Source organism: Pipra filicauda, unplaced genomic scaffold, assembly GCF_003945595.2.
Source record: "Pipra filicauda isolate LSUMZ 115617 unplaced genomic scaffold, ASM394559v2 scaffold36_size6622888_pilon, whole genome shotgun sequence".
In the NCBI taxonomy this organism is placed as follows: domain Eukaryota; kingdom Metazoa; phylum Chordata; class Aves; order Passeriformes; family Pipridae; genus Pipra; species Pipra filicauda.
The window spans coordinates 2,363,163-2,387,422 of record NW_024104498.1 but is presented as its reverse complement, the minus strand read 5'-3'; the positions used below and the strand labels follow the sequence as shown (position 1 = coordinate 2,387,422).

The following is a 24,260-nucleotide window of genomic DNA, read 5'->3' as shown; positions in this document are numbered from 1 at the left end:
TCACTAAATGCTGCTATTAGGATTAACTTTTCTGCCACTACAAAATACTTGGTAGTAACTGTGGAGAGCAGTACAATTGGGTTATTCTGTCTGGAACAGCTCTCTCTTTAAATTCATGACAGAGAGGGTTGTGTGAGCTCTTGTCAGGCCAAAACACAGTACCCAGAGGAAAAAACACATAATGGGTACAGTTTAATATAGAGATTAAAACAAAAGGAAAATTAATCACTCTGGCTTATTATAATACAAATGTGCCTTTTACAGAATGTAACATCAAAACATTAATGAACTTTATCCTAAGTATCTAATTGGTCTTTGGCCTATCCTACATGTCACCACATGAGTTCTCCTCTCCTGCCAGGTAATGCAAACAGGTTCACAAGGTCAGAAGGGTACTGTGGGTGAACAGTTTTAATTTCTAGCTTAGACACGTGAAAGCTGCTTTAGTAAAATAAAAAAGAACCCATTTGTGCATCAGCTGTTTTGCTTAAAAGCCCAGCAACAGCAGAGGGTACCACTGGCCTGGCATGCAGACACACTCGGTGAGGTTTTGCACTTGGAAGCTCGCACGCCGTGCTGGGAATGTTCAACTGAGCTGACACAGATAACCAGCTCCCCTCTGGCTTCTTCCCTTTCTTCCCCCAGTTCAGTAAATACCTCTCCAAGACCTTTTACAACTCACAATCTCGATATAAATCTCTTTTAAGCAGTTTGCTTCCAATTTCGTGTGTAGTAACACAGCCCTGCAGCACTCTCCCTTGTTTCTGAGCTACTGCTGCCCTTTGTTTAACTGGGAGGAGGGGATTAAAGGAGAGCAATAGAAAGAGCAAAGAAAACACCTTTGCCCCATTCTCATGTATTAAATATGCAAGAAAAATACAGCTACCTAGAAATCTGGTTTATCTGGGAGAAAAAGTGGATTTGAGCCCGTCAGTTTATTAAAGATAGCATCTTTTCAATCAGTGAAAAGGAGCATCTTGGGCTTCCATCTGTTTTCTTTTTTTCCACAGGGATCCTAATCATCTTTCAGTACCTTATCACTACTATGAACCTCTGGGACCTGATGAGTGCACAATGTACCTTTCCCACGAGCGGGGCCGCAAGGGGAGCCACCACCGGTTCATCACAGAGAAACGAGTCTTCGAGAACTGGGCACGGACATTCAACATCCACTTCTTCCAGCCAGACTGGAAACCAGAGCCACGCACTGTGACCCGCCCCGAGACCAAACCGCTGCTCTGAGGGGGGAACACACGAGGCCACAGTCACAGTCACCTTGTGTACCAGCCTTTGGACCTCCTGGGATAGCACTGCAACCCGGAGGGGAAGGGGAACAGGGTCTGCAGCCGGGAACTGCAGCAGCAGTCAGGAAGCTGTGATGGAGGAGCAGCACATACCAAGAGTACTTTCTGTTGAACTGTCGCCTTTTTGGGCCACCTGACTCCCTGTGTGTGTACGTGATTTGTGAACAACAACTCGGGTGTCATTAACGGATGGTTAATTCATTACGGCTTTTTTAAGTACAACGCCACTGGATTTTCATAGTGAAAACTTACAGTATTTATTTAATGGAGGTTTTTATGCAACCTAGGCCAGTATTTTTCTAATTCACAGTTATGTGGTTGTTTATCTTTCATAATCTTTCAAATGCAAAGTTAATATTGCTGATGGTTAGAAAGGCCTAGCCTTTTATTTATAAAATTCGTTTGAAATATATAATTCTATATAGCATGTAATTAATATCTGATCAGGAAATGTTGCATTTCTTCTAAAAAATTTGGGCTCTGTTCCAGCCTAAAGCCTTTAATGGCAAGAGTGGTCCCATGTGCAGATCCAGCTCACTTTACATTCTGACATCTCATGTTAATATGAAAACGGTAGTGAAAATTCTGTTTGATATTAATGTGCATTTGCTGCTGTGCTGTCAAGCTGCTGTTTTTTAAATAGGGGTGGGAGGAAGGAGGGCAAACAAAATTTATCCAAAAAAAACCCAAAACCCCACTGGCTATGGCAGCATGCTTCTCAGTGAAGACACCAGGCTGAGGCTGGAGGGGTTGTGTTCTGTCATTTGTACTCCTGCAAGAGGCTGACAGGGACCCTCCTGAGGCAACAGACTACAAACCAGGCCACAACTGCTGGAAACAACACGACCAAATTTCTGGAATGAAGAAGTTAAACTACCAGGTACTACAACAGCATCCATACTTGCCAGAAAGATCACAACACTGCACCTGCAAAAAACTCTGCCTTACGCAGTTCCAAGATCATCACTGAGCTCAGAGATTGTGGATCACGTTGAAGCTGGGCTGTGAAAAGAGTTCCCCAAGTACTAAGTTGTCCTCTTGAAAAGAGCAAAGTTAAACTTTGCATTTTTTTCCATGAAGTACCTGTATGTGCATGGCAAGTCCCTGCGAGCCAAGGGGAAGGACAATGCTCGTGCTGTGTAAGGAACCTCCCAGTGGGAATTACTGGGTTACATTTGACTTGAGAATAAAGAAGATTTCAGTTACAGTATTATTTTTGCTTTTGCTTCACAAGCCTCAAACCTCTGATTTCTTCGAAGTAATGAGTAACTATTGCATGAAACATACCTCAGGTGATGGAAGGTGTCTCTCATTAGACAAATGTGAAAGCCAGAACAAAGATACTACCTTTAAACATCCAAATCCAAGAAGCTGAACCTCAGAGGTGATGCGTAGAACTGGGACCAAACTCACTATCATTTAAACCCCCTTTTAACCCATGGTCTTCCTCTTTCCAAAACTGAATAGCAATAGCTGCAGCTGCCTGACAGATCCCCTGATCCTCTGGGAACAAAGTGAACTGCCCTGTCAGGGGCAAAACAGTGTTACCCCTGTAACACTGTCTGGACCTGAAGTGCAGGCCTCCAAGAGCCACTGTCCTGCTGCAGCCCTCCCCAGTATCAAAAAGTAAGAAACTATAACCTATTTTGCCTTAAAAGCTTTATTTGGGTGTTCTTCCTGGTGCACACCGCTCAGCATACAAACAATGCCAATTGCTTGTAACCTGTCTCTCCTCAGCTGGTGCTCAGCTCTCCCTCTTTCACTGATGGTGTTTTATTCCTTCCACTTGACTTCACTGCGTTCTACAGAATGGATTCTGAACTCGTGGTAATTTGAACATCCCTTTCAACATGTGTACTGGGGCATGTATCCAGCAGATGTTGCTCCAATTGATGAAATCTGTCAAATTGATTTACAGATCATTTCTAATGTGACTGCAAGAGATGGTACAGATCATGGTAAGTCCTCTGATGCCACCATCCTTGTTTTATTAGTGATATAATAATAAAAAGATCTTGTCATTCTAAACTAGAGCTCTTAGTTTTTCCATTAATTGAGGGCTGCAGGATGTGTATGCTGTATGTTTAGTTATATTATTGTTAAAAACAGATCATTTAAAGATGGATTACACTGGTCTGCTTCTAGTATTCAGTAGAAACATGGGGACTTGCCAGACTCCACTGTGTTCCACATGCTTGTTTCCTGTCTGCAAGACTGGTCAGCATCAAACAGATCAGGTGAAGCATTAAGAATATAAAAAACATGGGATAAACTGGCACTAAATCTCCTGGCCTTTAAGAGAGCGAAGCTAAGGATTGTAACTTATTCCTTGTTCAGCTTCTGTTAATAACTAACTGTGTTCTTCCTACCCCCATACACAGCCAGTCTTTTAAACCAAACAAACCCAAACTCACTTTAGTCTCATCAACCTCCTGTGATGTTTGAGCAAGGTCCCCCATCTAATTACAAAAAGTATGAAGGAGCATTTTCTGTGAGTAAGGGACACACATATATAAAAAAAGAAATTTGATGAAGCCAAGGAGACAGCAAGTTTTGAACAGATCACACAGATTTATATGGAACATAAATCGAGTGCAAAAAGCAGAAGTTATAAGAGTGCAAAAGAAATGGAAATAATTGTTAAAGTGCTGCAATTTTAATTCACAAATTACTGATGTATTTCTCTATAAAAGCACAAGTTTTGAACTACAGAATATCCTGAAGCAAGGTTTTATGCCCTAGTTATAAACCAAACAGATTTATGATAGAAAACGCTGTCAGCCCAGGGATAAGTAGTACAAACCAGGCATTGCTGCCATTCTCTGCTTTCTGCTGTCACCTCACACTCTTTGCTGTAATTTGATTGATTCGTGATCTGCAGCACATCATTTCACATATTAAAAGCTGTTCCAAAACAGTGTTTACAGACATCAGCAATTTTAAGATCTGTGTTACTTTAGTTCTGAACTCCTCGGTACCTTCAGGCTGTTACGTGTGGCTTCGTCAGAGGAACTGTTTTTATCTGGAAGAACCACAGCTCTTGTGCCATGATGTGTGCAACTGGGGTTGAGAATGATAAAGAAAATAAGCAAGTACGAACAGAAAAATACCACAACTGCTTTCTGTTATGTTGGCACAAGGGCTGCAGGATGCCCAGCTGAGCATTGTGGTACGAAGCCAAAACCATGATGCACTTGGAGAAAACCATCCATCCAAAGGGCTAAAGCACCTCAGAAAGACAAGTTAACACTGGATTCCTGGGGAGGGAAAGAAACTGAGACTAAGTTACTAAGTTACTAGCCTTGGAACTAGATTTGGAAGAGATTGAGGTCTGCTGACTGGCAGCCCTGGCTCGATGCAGTGGCACTGCCCCAGATATTCATACACATGAACAGGACTGTAAACTAATAAAATTCTTCTGGAGGTGCTTTCCTGGGTCTTGTCCTGCCGTATTCTTCAGGTAGACTTCATAGGAAGCTAAGTGATTTTTACCCAAAATAGCTCTAAGGTGACAAGGAAACAATAATATAAAAATAGCTGGAAAAACATTGGGGGTGGGGTGAGGGGAATCTAAAGTGTAAGGAATAAAATGTGGCTTGTGCCATCTAGCTATATTCCCCTGGAATATGAAGATCAAACTCCAGCTCAGGCTGGAGTGGAATCTCATGGCTCAATAGCAATGGCCACCCTGCAGAGATTTCAGTAGTCTATGAATTGCTCATAGGTGCCACAAAAACTCTTTGAAAAACGTTGATCGTAATTTCTGACTAATGAAAGTTAATTATTTGATTTGATGCAAGGAGACACAATTTCTAATTCAATTAAAAACACAGGGATAAAAAAAAAAAAACATAAAGAAGCAGTTAAACATAAAGAAAGAAGCAGTTACAAAGAGTACTTGTAAGACAGCAAAAGATACTGCAAAAGAAAAGGAAGCACAGAAACCTTACAGGCACCAATCCTTCCACCTTCCCCAGAACATCAGTTCATACTGATCACTGCAAAAGCACACCCTGCATATCACAAGCATAAGATTTTGTAAAGAGAAAGGAGAAGGGGAAAAAAAAAATTAAGGACAATCTTCTTTAATAAAAACCTAAGAAATATGAAAGGGCAAATGTCTAAGGTTGTGAAAATTTCTCTGTGCTGAAGCAGAAAAGTTTTAAAACTCAAAGAATCTTTTGTAAAATGGCTGTAAAATGGCTCTGCTTATGCTAAATACCCTTCATACGACTAAACTGTTAAATGTTTTCTGCACTGAAAATGACACCAAAACATGAAATGTCAAATGATGCCAGAGAAACTACGCAGCAGATGATCAAAATACAGTGTCCCTCTGTTCAGTGTGGAGCACTTTGACCAGGAGTTGTCAGGAAAACAGAAAAGATGGGAAACCACAGACAAGCAACCCCAGCAATCCAGACAAACGGATGGAAAACTGTACAAACAGAATTAGGAGTCACAAAGAAGATACAGTGGCTAAGATGTGAAGCACCTTTTGTGAGCAAAGCCCTGCCTTGAAAAATCTATTTAGAGTTTTTCAAAGTTCTCTGAAGCAGTTTAACAAGGAGACACAGGTGATGGATCCACTTGGGAGTTCCACAACTAGTTTTGCAAGGTGTCTCTTAAAAGACTTTCATAGAAGCTGTGGTAACACAGAAGAAAAAAGTGGAAAAAAAAAAGATCCTTACCCATGGAAGCCGTCTGAACACGGGAAATAAGGCTAAGAGGATACAGCATCAGCTTGAGGGTACAAGCAGAATTCCACAGGAAAAATGTCACAATATATTTTCCTCTGTTTTTCTTCGCTCTTCCCTTGGTCTCTACCACAAGGCCACAGGATACAGGAGCTAGACTGCATTTAAAATAAATAGATCAAAAATATGAAAAAACGTATCCAGTGAACATCAACTTGTACAGCCACAAGATGCAGGAACTGCACTCATTTTACTGAAAGCAATGCCAAAGCACCCAGCACAACTGGAGAGCAAGACTGGGCCCTTTTTAACAGACACAGAAAGTCATCTTAATAATTTGGTTTCTGAGAACAGGTTTATCTCCTCTAGGAGATGCCTAGAGATATTTAAATCTGCCAGTTTCTTTACACAACCCAGACAAGTGTTTAGATAACATCAGTAGCTTTTAGGACAGTAGCTACTTCCTGAAGTACAGGGAAGATAAAGGGAATAATACATATTTAGCAAGGTACAAGGTTTTGGGACTTTGCTGATTTAACTTTGTCTGTCAGATGAGTTGGAGTCTATTAGGATCCAAACCTACAGCGTGGTGAGAGTCTACTAACAGCAAAACAAAGGAAATTCTGATGGGAACCATTTGGTGTGGCTGAGTTTAAGGCAAGGCTTATGTTTTAGCTTAGGTTTATGTTTTAACAAACAGGCAAAAGAAGTGCACAGATTTATAACCTAAGAGGATATGCTTCCCCATTGCAGCCTTGCTGTACACAAGACCAAAAGTGAAAGTGGTTACTGGTATTCAGTGGGACTGTTCATTTGTGTTGGACAAAACTGGAACATTTTCCACCACAGCATTATTATTATTTTTTTACTATGGCTATACATCTATAGATGTGCATTCCATAAACACTGAAAAGCTGCTCCTCATCCCTCCAGTGCAAATGACACTGCAGAGAAGGAGGAGCTTAGAGAAACCAGCAACCTTCTCTATCCACAAAAAACCCCAAACAAACACAGGGACCACTGCAAAGAAGTCTGTAAAAGAACTGTACAAAATACAAAGATAAGTTGCAATGATATACTGATGACCCTTTTGACCCTATTTGGCATCCTGTTTGCATTATAAAGACCAAAGGAGGTAAGGGGACCCTAAAATTACCAGAATTTTAGCAATAATATTTTGAGCTACAAACTTAACCTGGATAGGGAAACTAGGTACAGGAAAAGTAACAATGAAAACCAAACAGCAGCATCTAATGCTTGGTGAGACTCTCTGTTGGTAAAGAGCAAAGCATTTGACAAAGTAAGTACCATTATATTGGATATCAAGTAAGGACAGAGCATAAGTTTAAAATACTCATACATGTAAAACCAGTGGGCCTAGTCACACATTTAATATAGGACAGCATTTTTCCACTAAGTCCTGTTGCAGGCAAGAAAGGAAATCTGTTTGCTATTTCAAATTAGTAACTTTGTCACAGGGACTGGTATGACAATGCCATGAATCTCCCAAATGAGCCACAGCCCAGTGGCCTCTGCTGGGCTGTGTCACCCAAGCCATGTCATGGAAAATGCCATGGAAAAGCCCCCGTGCTGAGCTTTGCCAGCACTGCTGTTACCCCATCCAAACACTCTGCTTCCCGTGGGGCTTGTTTAGTTCAAGGGATTGCTGCAAATAATGTCACCAAAATAATTCAGGCCGATACAATTTGCATCTCTATCAGGCCTGTGGGCCAAAGCTGCCAAACTGGCTCGGTTTCAGACAAGGCTTCAGGGTTCTTTGCACACAGACATTAGAAGAAAAGAAGGGGAAAAAAATCTAAAATTCGCATGAGGAAGAAGACTTGGCACAATCAAACATTAATAGATGTACAGCCTTGAATGGAAACCTTAAACACTATCAATTTAATCACTAAATCAGGCAGAAATCCTCATTAAGGGAGAAAAAGTAACTCAAAGAACTTGCAAGTGAAATGAATTCTATGAAATGCTGATTTCAGAGTATGTTATGCAGCCTGTGTAAGTTTTCATCATAAAACACCAGCACTTTCAAGATGCATTTCCTGACAGCTTTTTATATTTAAAAGTTCATGGAAGGAGGGAAAGCAGAAATAATACTGGAGTGCAGGGGATATAATTTTCCATGAGAAACATTTCTCCATTTTGTTTTGTTGGGTTTTTTTGGTTTTTTTTTTTAATTTGCTTTTCACAGTTTAAAAAATGCAAAACCTATTAGGCTCACTATTGTACAGAAGTGCTGCTGTGATGGTTAGAAGAGTTTTTGTGGCTCATGTGGTCCAATATTGAAAAGGGACTTCTGCAGGACAACCACTGCTACTGAGCCACAGCTTTCCACTCTGTCAGCTCCAGCCTGAGTTTGATCTTCACATGGTTCAGAAGACACTTTAATTATATACACTGCATTTTTCTACAGTTCATAACTTTATGGATAGATCAGTCTCTTGGGTGAAATATTTTATGCTTGTCTCAGTCCAAGGGTGAATTAGTCTGGAATCATGATATAAAAGTCTGCCAGGTCCCACAGGGCTCTGTGACACAGACAGAGCTGGAAGATCTGTACATGGGGACTCTGAGCTTTGGGTGTGCCCAGTCCTTGTCCCCAGACTGTACCATATACAAAGGTTGTCACCTCTGCCACTGCCACAGACTGTGAGATGCACCATTCCCACTTTGTGGACTGCCTTCCACTTCATCTACTTCTATCAAGTCCAAATAACCTGACCTCATATAAGCTTTTCATTCACAATGAAACAAAGTACTGGATCAAATCTGCACTATTTACCAGACATTAGCAGCATCTCCTTTCCCCATCTATACTGAATGGATGATTAGCTCAGTTTTCTTGAAGCCTTCAGAAACTCGTTTTTATTCCTTCCCTCTAAGCATCCATCAGAGAAGAGAAAGAAGCAGCTCTCAAGCTTTAAAAAAACCCCATGAGTGACATGCCCTTGGCATCAGGATTGCCAGAGCTGCAGACTTCCCTTGTCCTGCCTCAGCTGGTCCTTCAAATCACTCTTATGGGAATTCAGTGAAACATCTCCCTGACCTTATCACTTAGCAAATCCTCTCCACCCACGATGAATTCACAGCTGAACCTGGTCTTAGCTCCTTGACAAATCAGACTCAGTGCAACTCAGCCCTGCTTCAGCATACAGTGATGCCCATCTGAGGGCAGATGAGACCACAAGATCCCTCTACTTCCAGTACATTCTGTGGATGTGTCAACTGAGAATGGAAATCCCTGCCTGCTTAAACAAGAGACAGAAACAGGCTCAGTGTGCAGACACTCAGCAAGAGAATTAGAACCGGGTTACATTTCCTTTTCTGTAATCAGCTTTTAGCAGGGAAAACCAACCAACTATAAAAAAAAAAGAAAAAAAAAACCAAAAAAAAACCAAAAACAAACAAACAAAACCCCCCAAAACCAAACAAAAAAACCAAAACCAAAACAAACCAAAAACCAAACAAAAAACCAAACAAAAAACAAACAAACAAAAACCCAAACCAAACAAAAAAACAAACAAAAAAACCCCAAAAACAAACAAACAAAACAAAACAAAACAAAAACCAAAAAAAAACAAAACCAAAAAAAAAACCACCAAAAAAAACCAACCCACTGTCTGGAACTAGAGACGCACTTTATCGCCAATGATGTTTGCAAAGATACTTCTGAACAGTCTCTGATATTTGCTTATGCTAAGAGAACAGCATTTCATGGTGTCAGTCACATAAATATGAAAACATTCAGCTGGCACAGACCAAGAAACACTGATTGTCTCATCACTGCTCAGGCTTCTTTCTCCACTGATTTTTGTAGGAATCTCACTTTTCAGTCTGTTATGGAAGTGTAGCTCAGAGTCACACGTGGGTGTCAGTATTTGGGCATGGTCACAGGCAGCTCAGGAGACAGCAGGGAATGGCAGCTTACCATTTATTCAGCTCAATAACAGCAGTGCAATTCAATAGGTGTTCCTGAAAGAGAGCTGAAAAACTGAAACGATCAACTTACATTTTTATCATCCAGAGTGTTCCAAACAACATCTTCAAACCCCACTGCAGGACCTGTCAATGCAGTGACACAGTCCAGGGTGCACTCATGAAAGCACAACAGTTTGCAAGCACGGGCGTGGTTGGTTCACAGACCTCTCTGTGTAGACTCACAAAACGCTGAAATTTAATTCTGCTTTCTAAGTTTCTGTGCAAAGAAACATCAAGAAACTGCCATCTGGCTTGTCTTCTGGATGCCATTAAAAAGATCATCTGTGCACAACAGAGGAAGTGTCTGTACTGCAGCAGCACTGCCTGGCCTGGAAAACACAAGTAGTTTGTGAGCGAGGGTGACCTGGCTGGTTCCCAGAGCCCACATCTCAAATTGAGTTTGAAGGGCTCTCAGGGAAAATGAAAAGATTACTAACTTCAAATAAAAAAAATAAACGTACAAAACACACTTACAGGCAAGCCTGACATTTCTGGGCTTGCTTTCATACTGTAACTATTCAAAGAATAAAAGTTATCACACCACAGAAAATACTGTCTCATAATTGTAGCACAGGTAACTTTATGGTGTCTCTGAGAATGATCCATTTCAACTCACTCTGTGCATACAAAAATGTTATGCCTGAAGCAAAGTTTGCTGCATTCCAGTCAAACTGTTGTTCTCACTTCAATTTAACCACCTTCACAGCCACACTTACTGCTTCTATACATAAATTGCATTTTAATAACCCACTTAATTGCCTCCTTTTCCCCACGCAGATAAGCTTTTAAAAAGACAGAATCTTTGGTATCTTCTGCTACTGGCAAAATCCTGAGTTCTGTAGATGTTTCTATCACTTCCTGCAAAAGGTGGCAGAAAGAGGGAAAAAGAAGAATTGAATAAAGCCTCAGGAGTCTAAGTGCGACTGAAGCAAGGCACAGAGCTCCATCAACTTCACTTTATCCACTTTTTAAAGTGTGACAAAACTTGCCTGTAAAATAAATATTTGATTAAAAGTATTCACTTCACTACAATTGAAAAAGAGTTGGATCAAAAAAGGAAAGTTAAGGAAATCCTCTAAGGAATTCTCTAGAATTCATTTCTATACTGCATCTACACATTTCTACATGGTGTGTCTACAACAGATCTTACTTCTTGCATTAGAAATTGCTGGGGGGGGGGAAAGGAGGGTTCTGATTTTAGGAAAAGTCACCATCAGATTTTGGATATAAAGTCTTGCTTTTGAAGAACAGTATCCAAAAAAAAAAAAACAAAAACAAAAAACCACCTCAAACCCAACACATTGTGAAGAAATCCAGAACTAGCTCAGACCCATCCAGCAAACAGAGCTTTTCTCTTCCACATTAAATTGCATTATTGTTGGCAGAGGGTATCTGTGCACCAGTTGCATTAAAGCTTATCAGGAAACTGGGAAGAAATCCGTAGTATTATCTGCCACAGGATATCAGTTGACAGAACTGGAAGGACAGTGGTGTACAAATGCTTTTATTTTAATCCCTGTTCCTGGTGCTTTGCACATGCTACTGAAAACAATTCCTGCTCTTCACCAAGAAGTGCAACAAAGAGGTGTAGCAGGCAAGTGTTTCCCTCCTGATAATGGATCATTTTGTACCTTCATTCTCTCCAAGACCAGAAGATACGTGGAAAAAACTCAGAAGGCTTTAATACTCCAGAGATGAATCACAGCTGCTCTGCAGCCTCCCAGCCAGCACCAACACACAGCTCTGACAAGTTCACCTCCCCTAACCCGAGGCTGGGATGCCACAATCACTCTGAAAGAAAAGAAAAAAAGGATGAAATGTTTATGCACCCGGATTTGTACGTGCTGTGCAATATGAAAATGCTCAAAACTATATCCTAAGGCAAATACATTGACTCTGATATTATGTGTGATTACAAGTAATTCCTAATGACTTCCAGAGATATGTATCACTCACACCATGGATGCACCAGGTAAGCTTTATTATGATTAAGCAGAGAACAGGTCCCAAAAGCACAGGGCAAAAGCTTCTCCTCGCTGACAGACTTGTTTCTACACATGCACAAATTTGTTCATTTGCTCTTCTCTTCACTAGCATCAATATGTTATACAGACAAACCCCTTTTAGCACACATTCATCAGTAAATGTCCAAGAAGAACAAATCAATAGGCCAAACCAGGATTTACAAAACCCAGGCAATAAAGTACATTTTCCAAGGGCTCGGAAACTACTGAATACAGTAGTACACTTTATAACATTTTTCATCCTGATGCCAGAGTCGATTTTCTTCTGTGCAAAAATCCACTGCAGTGAAAATCCTGAAAGCATCCAACTCCATATTGTATGCAGGGAAAATACAACACACCTATGAGGGGTTTCTAATGGACGTGGTGAAGTAGTTTAGCTTTTTTTTTGTATTTTTGAAGTAGATTCAGCAAGGTCATAATTTTTTTTTTTTACTTTCACCAACTCATAGAATCCTAAACTCAAAAGGCGAGTGCCTAAGGTGAAAGGACTGATGTAAGGGTTGCATTTTACAAGGAGGAAAAAGGAATAAGAAAAAAAAATCAATATATTCTAGAGTATTTTTATTTTTATGAAGAAAGCTTTCAATACATCATGCCAAAGTCTGCAAAGTGGCTTAAGTTTTTATTGATAAAATGACATCTTAAATAACATTCTACACAATGTCCAGTTCTTCAGTGATAGGTGACTACTTCTAGGATTTACTCTGAAGGATGGGGAAAAGAATTTGCCCACTTACAATTCAGAAGCAACCTGTCACTGGGTTTAGATCCTGCCCCTTTTCAAGTTTAACCAGAAAGAAAAAAATGCTCAGAAAAGCATTACAATATGTTTAAAACAAAACAAAGTAAAATAACATTTAAAACACTTGTTACAATCTTTCCAGAAAGAGGAGCAGAAAAGATGACTTCAAAAGAACTGTCAGAAGTGAGATCTCAACCCTGTTTTTCACCACAACCACAATCCACGTGCAGAGAACACAACTGATACCCAGGAACCCAAACCCAAAGGAGCAGCCAATGCAAACATCTTGCTTGTTCCAGTTCAGAAGACGTGTTTCATGTGCTTGATTCCATATGTTTTGAAGAAAACCATGATGATCAATGCCCAGAGTCCTAAAATAAATCCTCCAGGAGGATGCCAATCCTTTTGTTTTGGTTTCTGAAAGAAAAAAAAAGAAAAACCAAAGAGAGAAAAACAAAGTATTAGTATTTAGCTCTCACATTAAGCAGTGCACTGTGTTTATCCAGTGCAAAAAAGTGATCCTTGCAGGAGAGAAAAATAGCAATAAGCTGCATTTCTTCATAAAGTAAAAGCATCTTCCTTTGTGATGTGGTACTGAGGCTGAAGGGAGGCAAGCTGTCACTCAGGCAGGGAGGTTAAATACCACAAAAAGGCCACTAGAACTGTGCCTGAGCCACCACTCCAATGGTGCCTATTGGTGTCGTGGGATGTGTTCAAACTCATTTGTTTGGACAGATTTTCCTGTCTCTGGTCTCATGTTAATACAAGAGAAAAATGCTGTGAGTAGGAAAAAACAGCTCCTGCCAGTGAAAATGTGAAAGAGAAAAGAGAGCGTTGTTTTTCCACCACCCATTTTCTACAGCTCCTTTTGTACTGAGAATTTTGTGAGTGAACAGAAATCTGACCACGTAAGAAGCAAAGACTCATCATTACAGGAATATCATAAAACAAAATAGGATTGTTTCTAATGTCAATCACATTTCCCAGGGGCCTCATTGAGTCTGCCTTTCCTTAATGTAGAATTATATTCTGCAATTCAAACATCCGTCCCACTTGAACAGATTTTTCATCTTCAGTAAAAAATAATACGCTGCAATTTAAGACCTTTTCTGTCTCACAACTTAGCAGTTAGACAAGACAAAACTTGCCTATCCTCTTCCTCCTCTTATTAAAACAAAAATTCAGATACTCCACATTCAGTGAATGGAGAAGTGGACTGCAGAAGATCAGAGCTGTCACATGCCCCAAGATCTGTCTCCAGGGCCAAGAATAAGATGAAGCTATATGAATGCAAAATTTTAATTAAAAATATAATGACAAAAATATCAAAATTACAGTATTTAGAAGTATAACTCAGTCTCTCATGCCTGTGCCTACTCTTGCCCTCAGCAGGTGTGTTTTACAGATCTTCCAGGCAGAGATGATTTACTATTACAATAATAAGTACTGAAGTGCTCACTGAGATTTTTATTCCTGCCTTGCTGAAAGATTGGCACCATTTTGTCCTTGTACAGAATGAGACACAAGGGGCACAGAGTATTTTGGTTTTGTTGCATTTAAGTCAAATCTAAAATTCTCTTTCTGCCACATGAGTAACTATTACAAAAGATGGTGCCGTTTCAGTCTCAGTGTCATTCTCCTCTAAATGTACCAGGAGGTTGGTGAACTTTAATGCAATAAGGAACAGTTTGCAGCATCTGTTCTTCCAAAACAGCTTTCCTATCAACACAAAAACGTTTGTTGATTGCTCAGCTCCCATTTTCTAAACTACACAGTTTTAGCTTTAAGATTTTTCTTGAAGTACCCTGCCTGCTATTAAAAAGTAGAACAAACAGTCACATCACTTGAGACACCCCAAGAACTCAGCAGCCTGAAATATTAATGATTTTGCTCTGATATGGGAATCAGAGAGCCAGCATGACAATTTACATCAACAATGACACACCCAGAGATGTGAGGGCAGCACCGAGTCCCCCTCGAGCAGCCCGGGTGCCACTGGTGATGTGCCACCTCTCTGAGGGTGTCAGAGACTGAAACGGCTCATGATTTATGCATTCTAGGATTGCCAAGGGACTTTTGCAGGCTTCTGCAGGACTTTTGCATTATACCTCTCATGGCCTATCAAAGCCCATCCCCCCCTCTGCCAATCTTGAAAGGCTGGAAAAACCCTTTGGCCAGAGCCCTCACGGGAACTCAGCACAGAGCCAGGAGATGATGGAGGTTCGTGGCATGGCCCGGGACACCATCCATGGGTATAATAACTCATAACTTCTTGGAGTGTGGGGGTTTCCCTCCTTCACCCCCAGCAGATCAAGGCCACCACTTCAAGATCAAGATCACAACCAGTTGCAGACATGAAAGCTGCAACTACCAAGTGTCATCGCTGGACCCCGTGGGCAGTGACTACAGACATCTGTCCACTCTCAGCTTTTCTTTCCCTTAGTCTCCCTTACCCTTATCCTGTCTTGTCTTTTTCTCCCTTATGCATTCTCCCCCCAGGGGTTATCCCTATGATAGATGATATAGAGGACAACAGCCAAAATGCTAACATACCTGTTCAAACAAAATTGTTAAAATGAACCCTGCCTATATGCATTTAAAATAAACCCTACCTATATATGTTTTCAAACACCGATTATTCAGTGTCGTTTCACTCTAATCCACCCCAAGGGAATTATTGATAAGAACCTGGGTTACCCCCCCCCTTTTTTTCTGGGGTGGGTCGTAACAGAGAGTTATGTGCCACCTCACTGACAGTGATGTGCCACCTCGCTGACATTCCCCACCGCACATCTCCCCGTAAACAGCTCTGAAAACCGACCCCGCCTGTTCCAAAGGCTGCCAGCACATCTCCCTTCTGAGAGTAACAGCACACGACACTTCCCCGCACAAAGGGACTTTCTTGTTTAAATCCTCCTAATTAACCCGTCCCTTCGTATGCATATTGCAGTGCCTGCTCCATCAATCTCTTTGTACTATCAATCTTTCCCTTCTTGGATCTCAGACAAGTGTCTCACCACAAAGTGGCACCTGACCCTTCTAGACAAATGACTTCAATTTGCAGCCGGTGACACTAAAAGCCTCTCTCTCCTACTTTGTATAGAACAAGTAATTTAATTTCTTTAAAGAATTTATATGAATAAATATTTATAAGGTGATCTATGAGTATGGTTTTACATTTTGTCATGTCATGTATTGAAGATGTATTGAAGTATCCACGGAATTCTGCAAGGAAACAGAGGCCAGTGCAGCAGTGGCTTTGCACTGGGAAATCAAGGACACACATACAGTTGGTTTAAAGTCATGGGATGCAATGTTAAAATGAAAACCAAGAAGGCATGACAAAAATCATATCAGGCTATACAAGAGCTACATCCTCAGGAATCTTAAAAATAAATTATCTTAATAAGAAAGATTTACAGACCCAGAAACTGGAATTTATGCATAAATATTAACCACAATAAACGGGCAAAAAGATGCAACTCTGTTGAACACCTGTAAGTCAATAGTGAGGTTAATTGAGTACAAAATTATATTGAAATATGCCTGTATTTTCCACTAGGGACACATACACATCAAAACCTTATGCATACCTAAAAGGGGATTACACAGATTCACATCCAAACCTACCAAGTATACCTGTAAGAGCTGAAATAGCTGATTTTCTTTAAATTAACTTGCTCACAGATTCCCAAGAAAGTTCCTCACTGAATTAAAAATGTACTTAACTGCCAAACTAACAAGTTCATCCTTCTAAAATCCTAACAAATATACCACAGAAAATGTCAATAACCAATCTCTGTCCAGGTGGGCACATCAGCTCAGCAGCAAACAGTGCTGAAGTTCCTGTTCAAAAAGCTGCATTTGGCACCTGTGAATCACACCCATCTGCACGGGAGATGGAGTTGCTGCTTGCATAAATTATGTCAGCAAGCTGTACTTAGCAAATAAAAGGTTTTCTTTTTACAGCCACATACTGGAAAAAAAGTTTAGAAAAGACAGAAATTCTTTCTATGCTTATGTTAGTCCTGTGGCCACAAGCAATGTCTGGATAAACTGTCCCTTTATATCAATTTTAGGATTGATCAGAAAGCATTAGTGAAAATAAAATTTCTCACAGATTCCTTAAAAAAAAATTCAGGAGTTCTCCTATGAACATTGCCTAGTTCAGAGACTTATTCCAGCAAATTTCTGTGAGAGTCAGGCAATTCTTGAAAGTCAGGCATTTTCTTGCTTGTAAGAAATTGCTAAATGGACCAAAAAAACGTTGAGTGTCAAAGTATTTTGATTTTAAATTAATTACATATCTTTATGACGTCCAAATTGATGTCAGAATGTGTACCATTAAAAGCCTACAGGTTGGTTGCACTACCTACAAATTACACAGAACTGGTTCTTATCTGGGACTGATCTGGGGGAGTGGAGACAAGACTCCTTTAGCTCAAGTTATTCTGAATTTCACTGTTGTAGCACCCACCTAAGAACTGCCTTTGTAACCGACACATTTAGGTTTTGTGATTTCCATCACAACACAGCCCCGTTACAAAACGCCCTCTCAGCCCTACAATAACAACAGCAGCACACGGGTAAAAATGCACACACAAAATGGGACAGTCTGTCAGGAACAAATACATTCAGCAGCTTAAGGACTAGTCCTTCTTGAATTGCTGGAGATTCCAAATTAAAAAGACAGGTAGCTAAGCAACAGCAAGCTTCCTCCTGTGAACAGTTTTCTGTTGTGCTCTCTAGTTCTGGTAGATACTCATTATCCTGTGGAACTTAAAAACAGTTAACAGAGAGTTGCTCCAAGTACTGTAATTAAGGAGAGGATAAAACAGTGTATTTTCAAACTGGATGGGTCTGTAGGGACTTGAATGGAAAGTATCCAAGACTTTCAAATGAAGGTGTTTCATAAAACATGCAATACGTGTTACTCCAATTAAAATGAGCTTTATGCAAAAAATAATAAAAAAGTATTACAGCTGAAGTGGTGATTAGATTAGGAATGGTTTAATTTTCAAATGTTACATGAGAACTGAAATAAGATTTAAAACATCATGTATTAACATTTCATGTGGAAAACACCGTGTTAAATTTATCATTATAAGCCAACAGTTTTCCAACAGAACTTCCTTTGCCTTATGACCTCTGTAAGGACAAAAATATTGGTACAGGGAGCTTTGGGTTAAACTCAGATGTGGCAGCACAGAAAGCAGTGCATACAGCCAGGAATGTAGTAATTCCCAACTGGAAAAGGGATACACAAATTCTTCCATCTCCTCCAGCATCTTTTTCCCAAACAGAGCTTTAAGAAAGGGGGCATAACCTTAAAAATGAATAAGCACATCACCCTTGTTACAGGGGATGTTCTCCCCACCCTGAGGCAGATGGTAGGTGTTTGTACCACGAGTGCAAAATATCCCTCTGCAACTGCACCACAATAACCCATCAGAAGCATCGTGTGCCAACGAGCCCATCCAAGTGGCAGCCATCGGACTGCAAATTAATCCCTGCTTAATTCTCTCTGCAGTTTCAGCACCCAGTGCCCTAGACCCAGTTTGGGGCTGTTTCTGGCAGCACACGTGGTATAAAACATCCCTGAGGGTTGTGGGGCTGCCTGGCAGGCAGCACCAGGCACAGCCCAGGGGAAAGCCCGTGCTCAGCCCTCCGAGGAGTTCTCCACCTCTGCCAGTCCTGGGGGTCTTGCACTCATTGGGGTGAATTTTATCTATTTTGGGGTGCAAATTTCCAAGTTTTCCTCTGGGTCATTCTCCATTTAAATTCTCCATTTCTTCCACTGCAATACTAGAGATTTTCTTTCAAGGTAGCAGATTTTACGTTAGGGTCTGTGGTAAAGACCAGTGCTGAAATCCGAAAAAGGATCCACATTTCAAAACAGGTCTTTGAAATTCAAGGCTAACCTCAGATCCACAACTGAAACAACTCCTTCTTGTCTCAGAAAACTGATCTCAAACTGAAGGAAACTCCTTGGAAAAGCTAAATTCTGCTACCCAGTGCACTGTGCCAACAGTACACTATATATTTCCTAGAGCCACTCCATAACTACTCGGGTTTACTTGCAATTTAGAATTTCAAACTGGGTAGTCCTTTCAATTCTTACCACAAAGCACACAACAAAGTTTAATTTCAGAATGAATTTATATGTATCACAAGCAAATCACAGCATAAAGTATGTCCTCAAAGCTTTTAGTGGAAGTCTGTACTTCTAATTTGTCGGGTCCAGCTTGGATTTTGGGGTCCTCACAGGGGGGTGAGAGAAATCAAATAACTCCAGCCATCTAGTAATAGTTTAATCCTTTCTGTGCCCACAGCAAGATTAAAGTCAGAAGAGAACTCCAGCATAAACAGTGTCTGTTAATCCGCAAAACAATTTAAAGTACTTTTGTCTAATCTCCCAGTTTGTATTTACTAACCACAGTGCCGTGATTGCTGATATCTCAAATATTAATAGAATAATGAAGAAAGTTCATTCATCAACAACAAAAGGGTATGGGAAAGAACAGCAGTTAAACTACATTAACATCAATACCAACAACTGCATTTTTAATATTTCCTTTGTATAATACAATCACTGTAACATAACAATACTGTTATGATAGCTTTACTTTTTCATTTCCTTCTAAAACACATAATCTGTAAGGGCTTTTTTAAAATGAGCTTCTACTTATTACTATCTACTTTCAGTGTTATCTCCCAGTATTTCACAGCACTGCAAAGTGCTTTTAGTGGTTTAACAATTATTCATTAATCTTCCAACCTGTGATATACAATACATAATATAAAACTTCTGATCACAGGGAGCCTTCCCAGCACCTGGGACCCAGGGCAGGTGAATTCTCAGCCCAGCCAGCGCTCAGGTAAATGATGCCCACCAGGCAAACACAACAGGGATGGCACCAGGGGGCCTCCAAACCCGGGTGTGTGATTTGCCAGACCCAAAGTGGACACAAACATCTCTGCACATTCCTGGCACAGCAGAGGCTCCTGTCTGCTCTGTCCAACAGCATGAACACAACTGCTCCATTACTGGAGCCTTCATTCATTTACCCTTTCCACTCATTCTTCCAATGGAAATGATTTCATCAAATTTCAACCCTCTGAATTGTTTAGGAAAACAATTCCAGACAGAGCACTGGAGAGCAGCCTGCCAATATCTCTATCTCTGGCCATTCATCAGCCCTGTCAAGAGCTGGGAGTTACATTGCTGTGCTCCTCACAGCGAGCTACTGGAGAGTAAATAAAATATAATTAACTTAACACAAAAAAAATCACCAATAACACCTAGAATTACACGTTTAAGTGGGATAAATGTGGGGATATGTTTGATGCTAACAGTGCTTTCCCCTGAGGAAAAGTGTTCAGAAAAGTATCTGCCATCACCGCACTGCAAAATAAGTCAAGATGGATAACATTTATATTTTTTCCTTATCAATGTGAGCTTATTGGTAACAGCTACTTTTTATGCTGCATAAGCTCAGAAGAAATACAGTAGATAGAAAAATCTAGCAAAACTCCTATGCTAATTTTATTACTCACTGGAATACCATTTAAATAAACACTGTCTATCAGGGAAGCTTTCATGTGTAAACAATAAAAAAGTAATGATTAATAAAAACTGTACAAGGTTATGTGAGAAATGAAAATGTTACAGAACACTGAACAGACAGCAGAAAATGGAATTAAATCTTGCATCTTGGACAACCTACTAAAACATACTTCAGTAATTTCCTTTATATAGGAAGGTCCTGATCCTGCATGTATTTAGTGACACAGACTAAGTGAAGAATTTAGTCTTACACTCAAATTGTGCATGTGCTTACACACACACTAATGTCATGCACTATTAAGCAATAAAATAAGGAATAAAGAGTAAGAAATCTCTTTGCTTTAGGATCTTAGAGCATCCCCTCCTTTCCCTCTACTCCACACACCCCTCCATGCACACTCTTGTCTGCCTCATTCCTGCCATTGTTATTCCAGGGACACAAATACTAAAGAACAGCAAATCTGATCTCCAAACTGAAAGTAATTCTGGAACAGTATTTCTGCTGTTAAACACTGTATTTACCATAAGAAACAGCGATTTAATTTACCATTAAAAGGCTTCGCTAAATCAGTTTTTCCTTTAATTAGGGAAGTCCTAAAATTTATTTTAGTTCAGCCATAAATTTTGCATTACTACACCATAGCACTTCACAGGTTTTTCTCATACAGACAAGATTTATAATTTTTTAATTTAATAAAGATTAAAAAAATAAATGTAGCAGTAGCTCTTCATTCCATGATATTTTCAGCTTTTAATTTACATTAAAAGACCATTAATAAAGCATTTTTTTAAATGCAGACTTTTACTGCTACTGCTTACTATAATAATAATAATGACCATGATCATCTCTACAACCCCAAAATTCTACTGCTAGAAATTATGCTTTCCCACTAAGGTTTTTGTGGTTTAATTGTCTTCATGTAATATTGCTATTTGGTACTTGGATGTAATTAAGAATAGGGGAACCATTCTTAGAATACTATTCCAATCCATTAGGTAAATTTTGTCACTATGACATAAAAATCTTCATCTACTTAATTAGCAGACCTACTATTTCCATGCCTAAGTGCACCTAAGCTGTTTTATGATGGCCCAAGGAAAAAAAAAAAAAGCAGCCACAACACATCAATTATGGCTCCACTCAATTGTACAACTATTTTAAAATGTGTGAACAGTTAAGACAAAATTGAAAAATTACCATAATAGGCTTTTGACACTTCCCTGCTTAAGCAAAAATTAATTCTAACTCCCTTTTTTTATGCAAAGCCTTTATAATTTCTCTAATCTCGAGTTCCCATGAGAGAGAACACAATACTTTCAAGTATAAGTATGTGAGGCTTGGTATCTTCTCTTTTTAGTTATGCAGTTTATTTGATGGAAGTCTAAACTGCTAAGCCTCCCTTTGTGCTTAATATAAGCCATCCTCAGTGGAAATACAAGTTAATTTAAGTAAAATGAAATTTTAGGAAGAATGCATTCTCTCACACAGAAAGCTTTGCTAAAGCAAAGCTTTTTTTAAACCCAGCATCTGTTTCCTGAATTGCTCTAGAACCTGTAATAAAAATAAACTAAAAAGAAGCAAAAATTTTAAAAGGTACTTTTACATTTGAAACATCATCAACATAAAACCAGTTTAATGGAACAGCTTATCTACCAATTTACTGTGTGTTTTTCAGTTCCCCCTTGTATCATGCATGAAGACACTCTTCCAGTGTAATGACTTAGCATGTTCTATATGTAAGACATTAAGCATCACCTGCTTAATTAATGGTGACTATTATTCAAACCTACTGCCTGTGTTACAAATGCACACCAGCTGCATTGCTGGTATATTTGTAGCTGCAGTATTTGTACATCAGAGACTCTGCTGCAGCAGCACATGGTGTGTTCTGATGCCCACAAACCTATTAAGGTCACAGACAGCCTGTGCAGATATTTACTCTATTCCCATGTGAGGCAGAGGTATATTATTTGCATATCATTATGCACTGAAAATCCTATTCAGTATCCCCCCTCTGGAGACAACTCATCACACTGTCCTAAATAGTATTCACTTTTTCAACATTTGAAGGAACAGCAAATAAATGGGACCCAGAAAGACTCGGAATATCTAAGAATCTAGGCTTGTAAGTGATAAATGTGAATGAATGCAGACCAATAGATCACAAAAAAAATCTCATGGAAGCAAAGATGATGAAAAAAGTGAATTATATTCTTAAGAGAGGACTAAAATGTTGAGAGTGAAAATGGCTGAAGAGATAATTTTAGCCAAAAAAAAAGCTGACATTAGCCAAGCTTATTATGACCACAAAGGAGAGCAAAGAGTCTCAAAGCACAGAACTCACTTAAAAATAGCCTCCTTACACTGGCAGTGAGAGCAGCAGTCCCAAGATCAGCTGCCCAAACCAAAGTGAGATACCTATTGATATTTTATCTATAGCAGTGATGTCAGCAACCCAGACCCACGGGCCATGGACATGTTGGTCCTTCACAGCAGCTGCAACACTGTGCACACCTGCTGTCACCACGGACAGCGACCAACACACCTCCTCGGTTTTATTCTCCCCTTAATCACCATGTTTGGAATAAACATCTCCCAGCCTCTGCTCTCTTCCTTTTCCTCACCCTTCCTGATGCCACTGCAGCCAAAAGAAGGGAGAATATAAATAAAGTAACCGTGTGCTTTGTGCAGCAAGTCAGAAGAGATTAACACAATGATCCTTTCACAGCCTTGGCCTGCAAATCAGAACCTCTCACTGTTAACCTTGGGTTGCTTTTTGCCGACGTGCTGCTTCAAGTTTACTTTAAGCTGCAAGCATTTCTGAAGCTGTCTCTCTCATAAAGCTCTGAGCACAATAGGAACAGTAACCATGGCCTTAAAATCACAGCTGTGGGCTGTGATCGTGGCACAACCAGTCCCACGCCAAAACAAAGACACAGAAAAATCAATAGTGCATATTGAAGGGTTTGTGCATACGGGATCTTCAAACACATGGTTGGTTCAGCTGTAAAAAGGCTCAAATCGATTTTTTTGAATATAAGACATATAATTTTTTGAGTCTGCGGTCATACAGCTCCTACCTGCCCTCCAAATGCAGTTATTTGAAGTTCAGACGAGTAAACCACAAAAGATCTACAGCACTCTACAAAAGCCTGGCATGTTACAGTCATTTCCTGAACCTCTTCCTTCATTTTACATCTTAAATAGTGCTTATTAAAAAGAAACGGTTACAGGAATTACCTCTTAAAGAAGTTGCAAATCCAACGTGGCACCTCGAACAATTACAGCTGCTATAGAGCCAGGGTATCTTTTCATATATTTTTTTAATAGTATATCTGACAATTCTATATGCTGGTGGGTATGAAACTGATGTCTCATAATCCACAAAATGGATGATGTTACAGTCACATATAAAGCCTCATATTAGCAGTATTCTCAAGGGCAAACTGAGCACTGCCATGATATGCCAAAGCCTTAAGTGTATTTCCATTTCAACCTGCTAGAACAACAATTATTTTCACTCTTTCTCATCTGCTTGTGAGAAACACAAACAAAATCTTTCAGGGAATACAAGAACACTTTATTAATTTTGGCTGATACTACCCATCCGGGTTGGCTTTAGAAATTCAGACACTCAGCCAGACTGAAGAAATGCCTTTTATTTTTTTTTCCAAGCAGTAGTTTTCACCTCACTGCTGTGCTTAACGAGCACCAGGACAGGGTGGGAGTGGAATGTGGCCACTTGAGGGGCAGCCCCTGCTTAAATTGCTCCAAGCTGCCTGTCAAACTGATCTCCCACGCTGTGCCAAAGGAGAATGAAGATACAACGCCAGTCTGGACATGTCAGGGTTTTCATAGGTTGGGAAAGAGAAAAGAGACACAACCTCAGAAAAAAGACAGTTCTTTGTCCAAACTGCAGGACCTGG

General features: G+C 39.9%; 2 protein-coding genes across 3 annotated transcripts in view; one reads left to right on the top strand and one right to left on the bottom strand.

Moving 5' to 3' along the window:
- The window catches only part of ST6GALNAC5 (ST6 N-acetylgalactosaminide alpha-2,6-sialyltransferase 5), a 70,881-nt gene extending 67,544 nt beyond the window's left edge, over window positions 1–3,337 (top strand). The window contains exon 5 of the mRNA XM_027746115.2: window positions 1,011–3,337. Coding sequence (XP_027601916.1) covers window positions 1,011–1,242 — 232 coding nt within the window. The 3' untranslated portion in view covers window positions 1,243–3,337. The remainder of the gene's footprint in view (window positions 1–1,010) is intronic.
- An 8,620-nt stretch (window positions 3,338–11,957) lies between these two features.
- PIGK (phosphatidylinositol glycan anchor biosynthesis class K) overlaps window positions 11,958–24,260 on the bottom strand; it is a 62,318-nt gene continuing 50,015 nt past the window's right edge. For both annotated transcript variants that reach the window (XM_027746112.2, XM_027746113.2), the window contains exon 11: window positions 11,958–13,183. In XM_027746112.2, coding sequence (XP_027601913.1) covers window positions 13,067–13,183 — 117 coding nt within the window. In that variant the 3' untranslated portion in view covers window positions 11,958–13,066. The remainder of the gene's footprint in view (window positions 13,184–24,260) is intronic.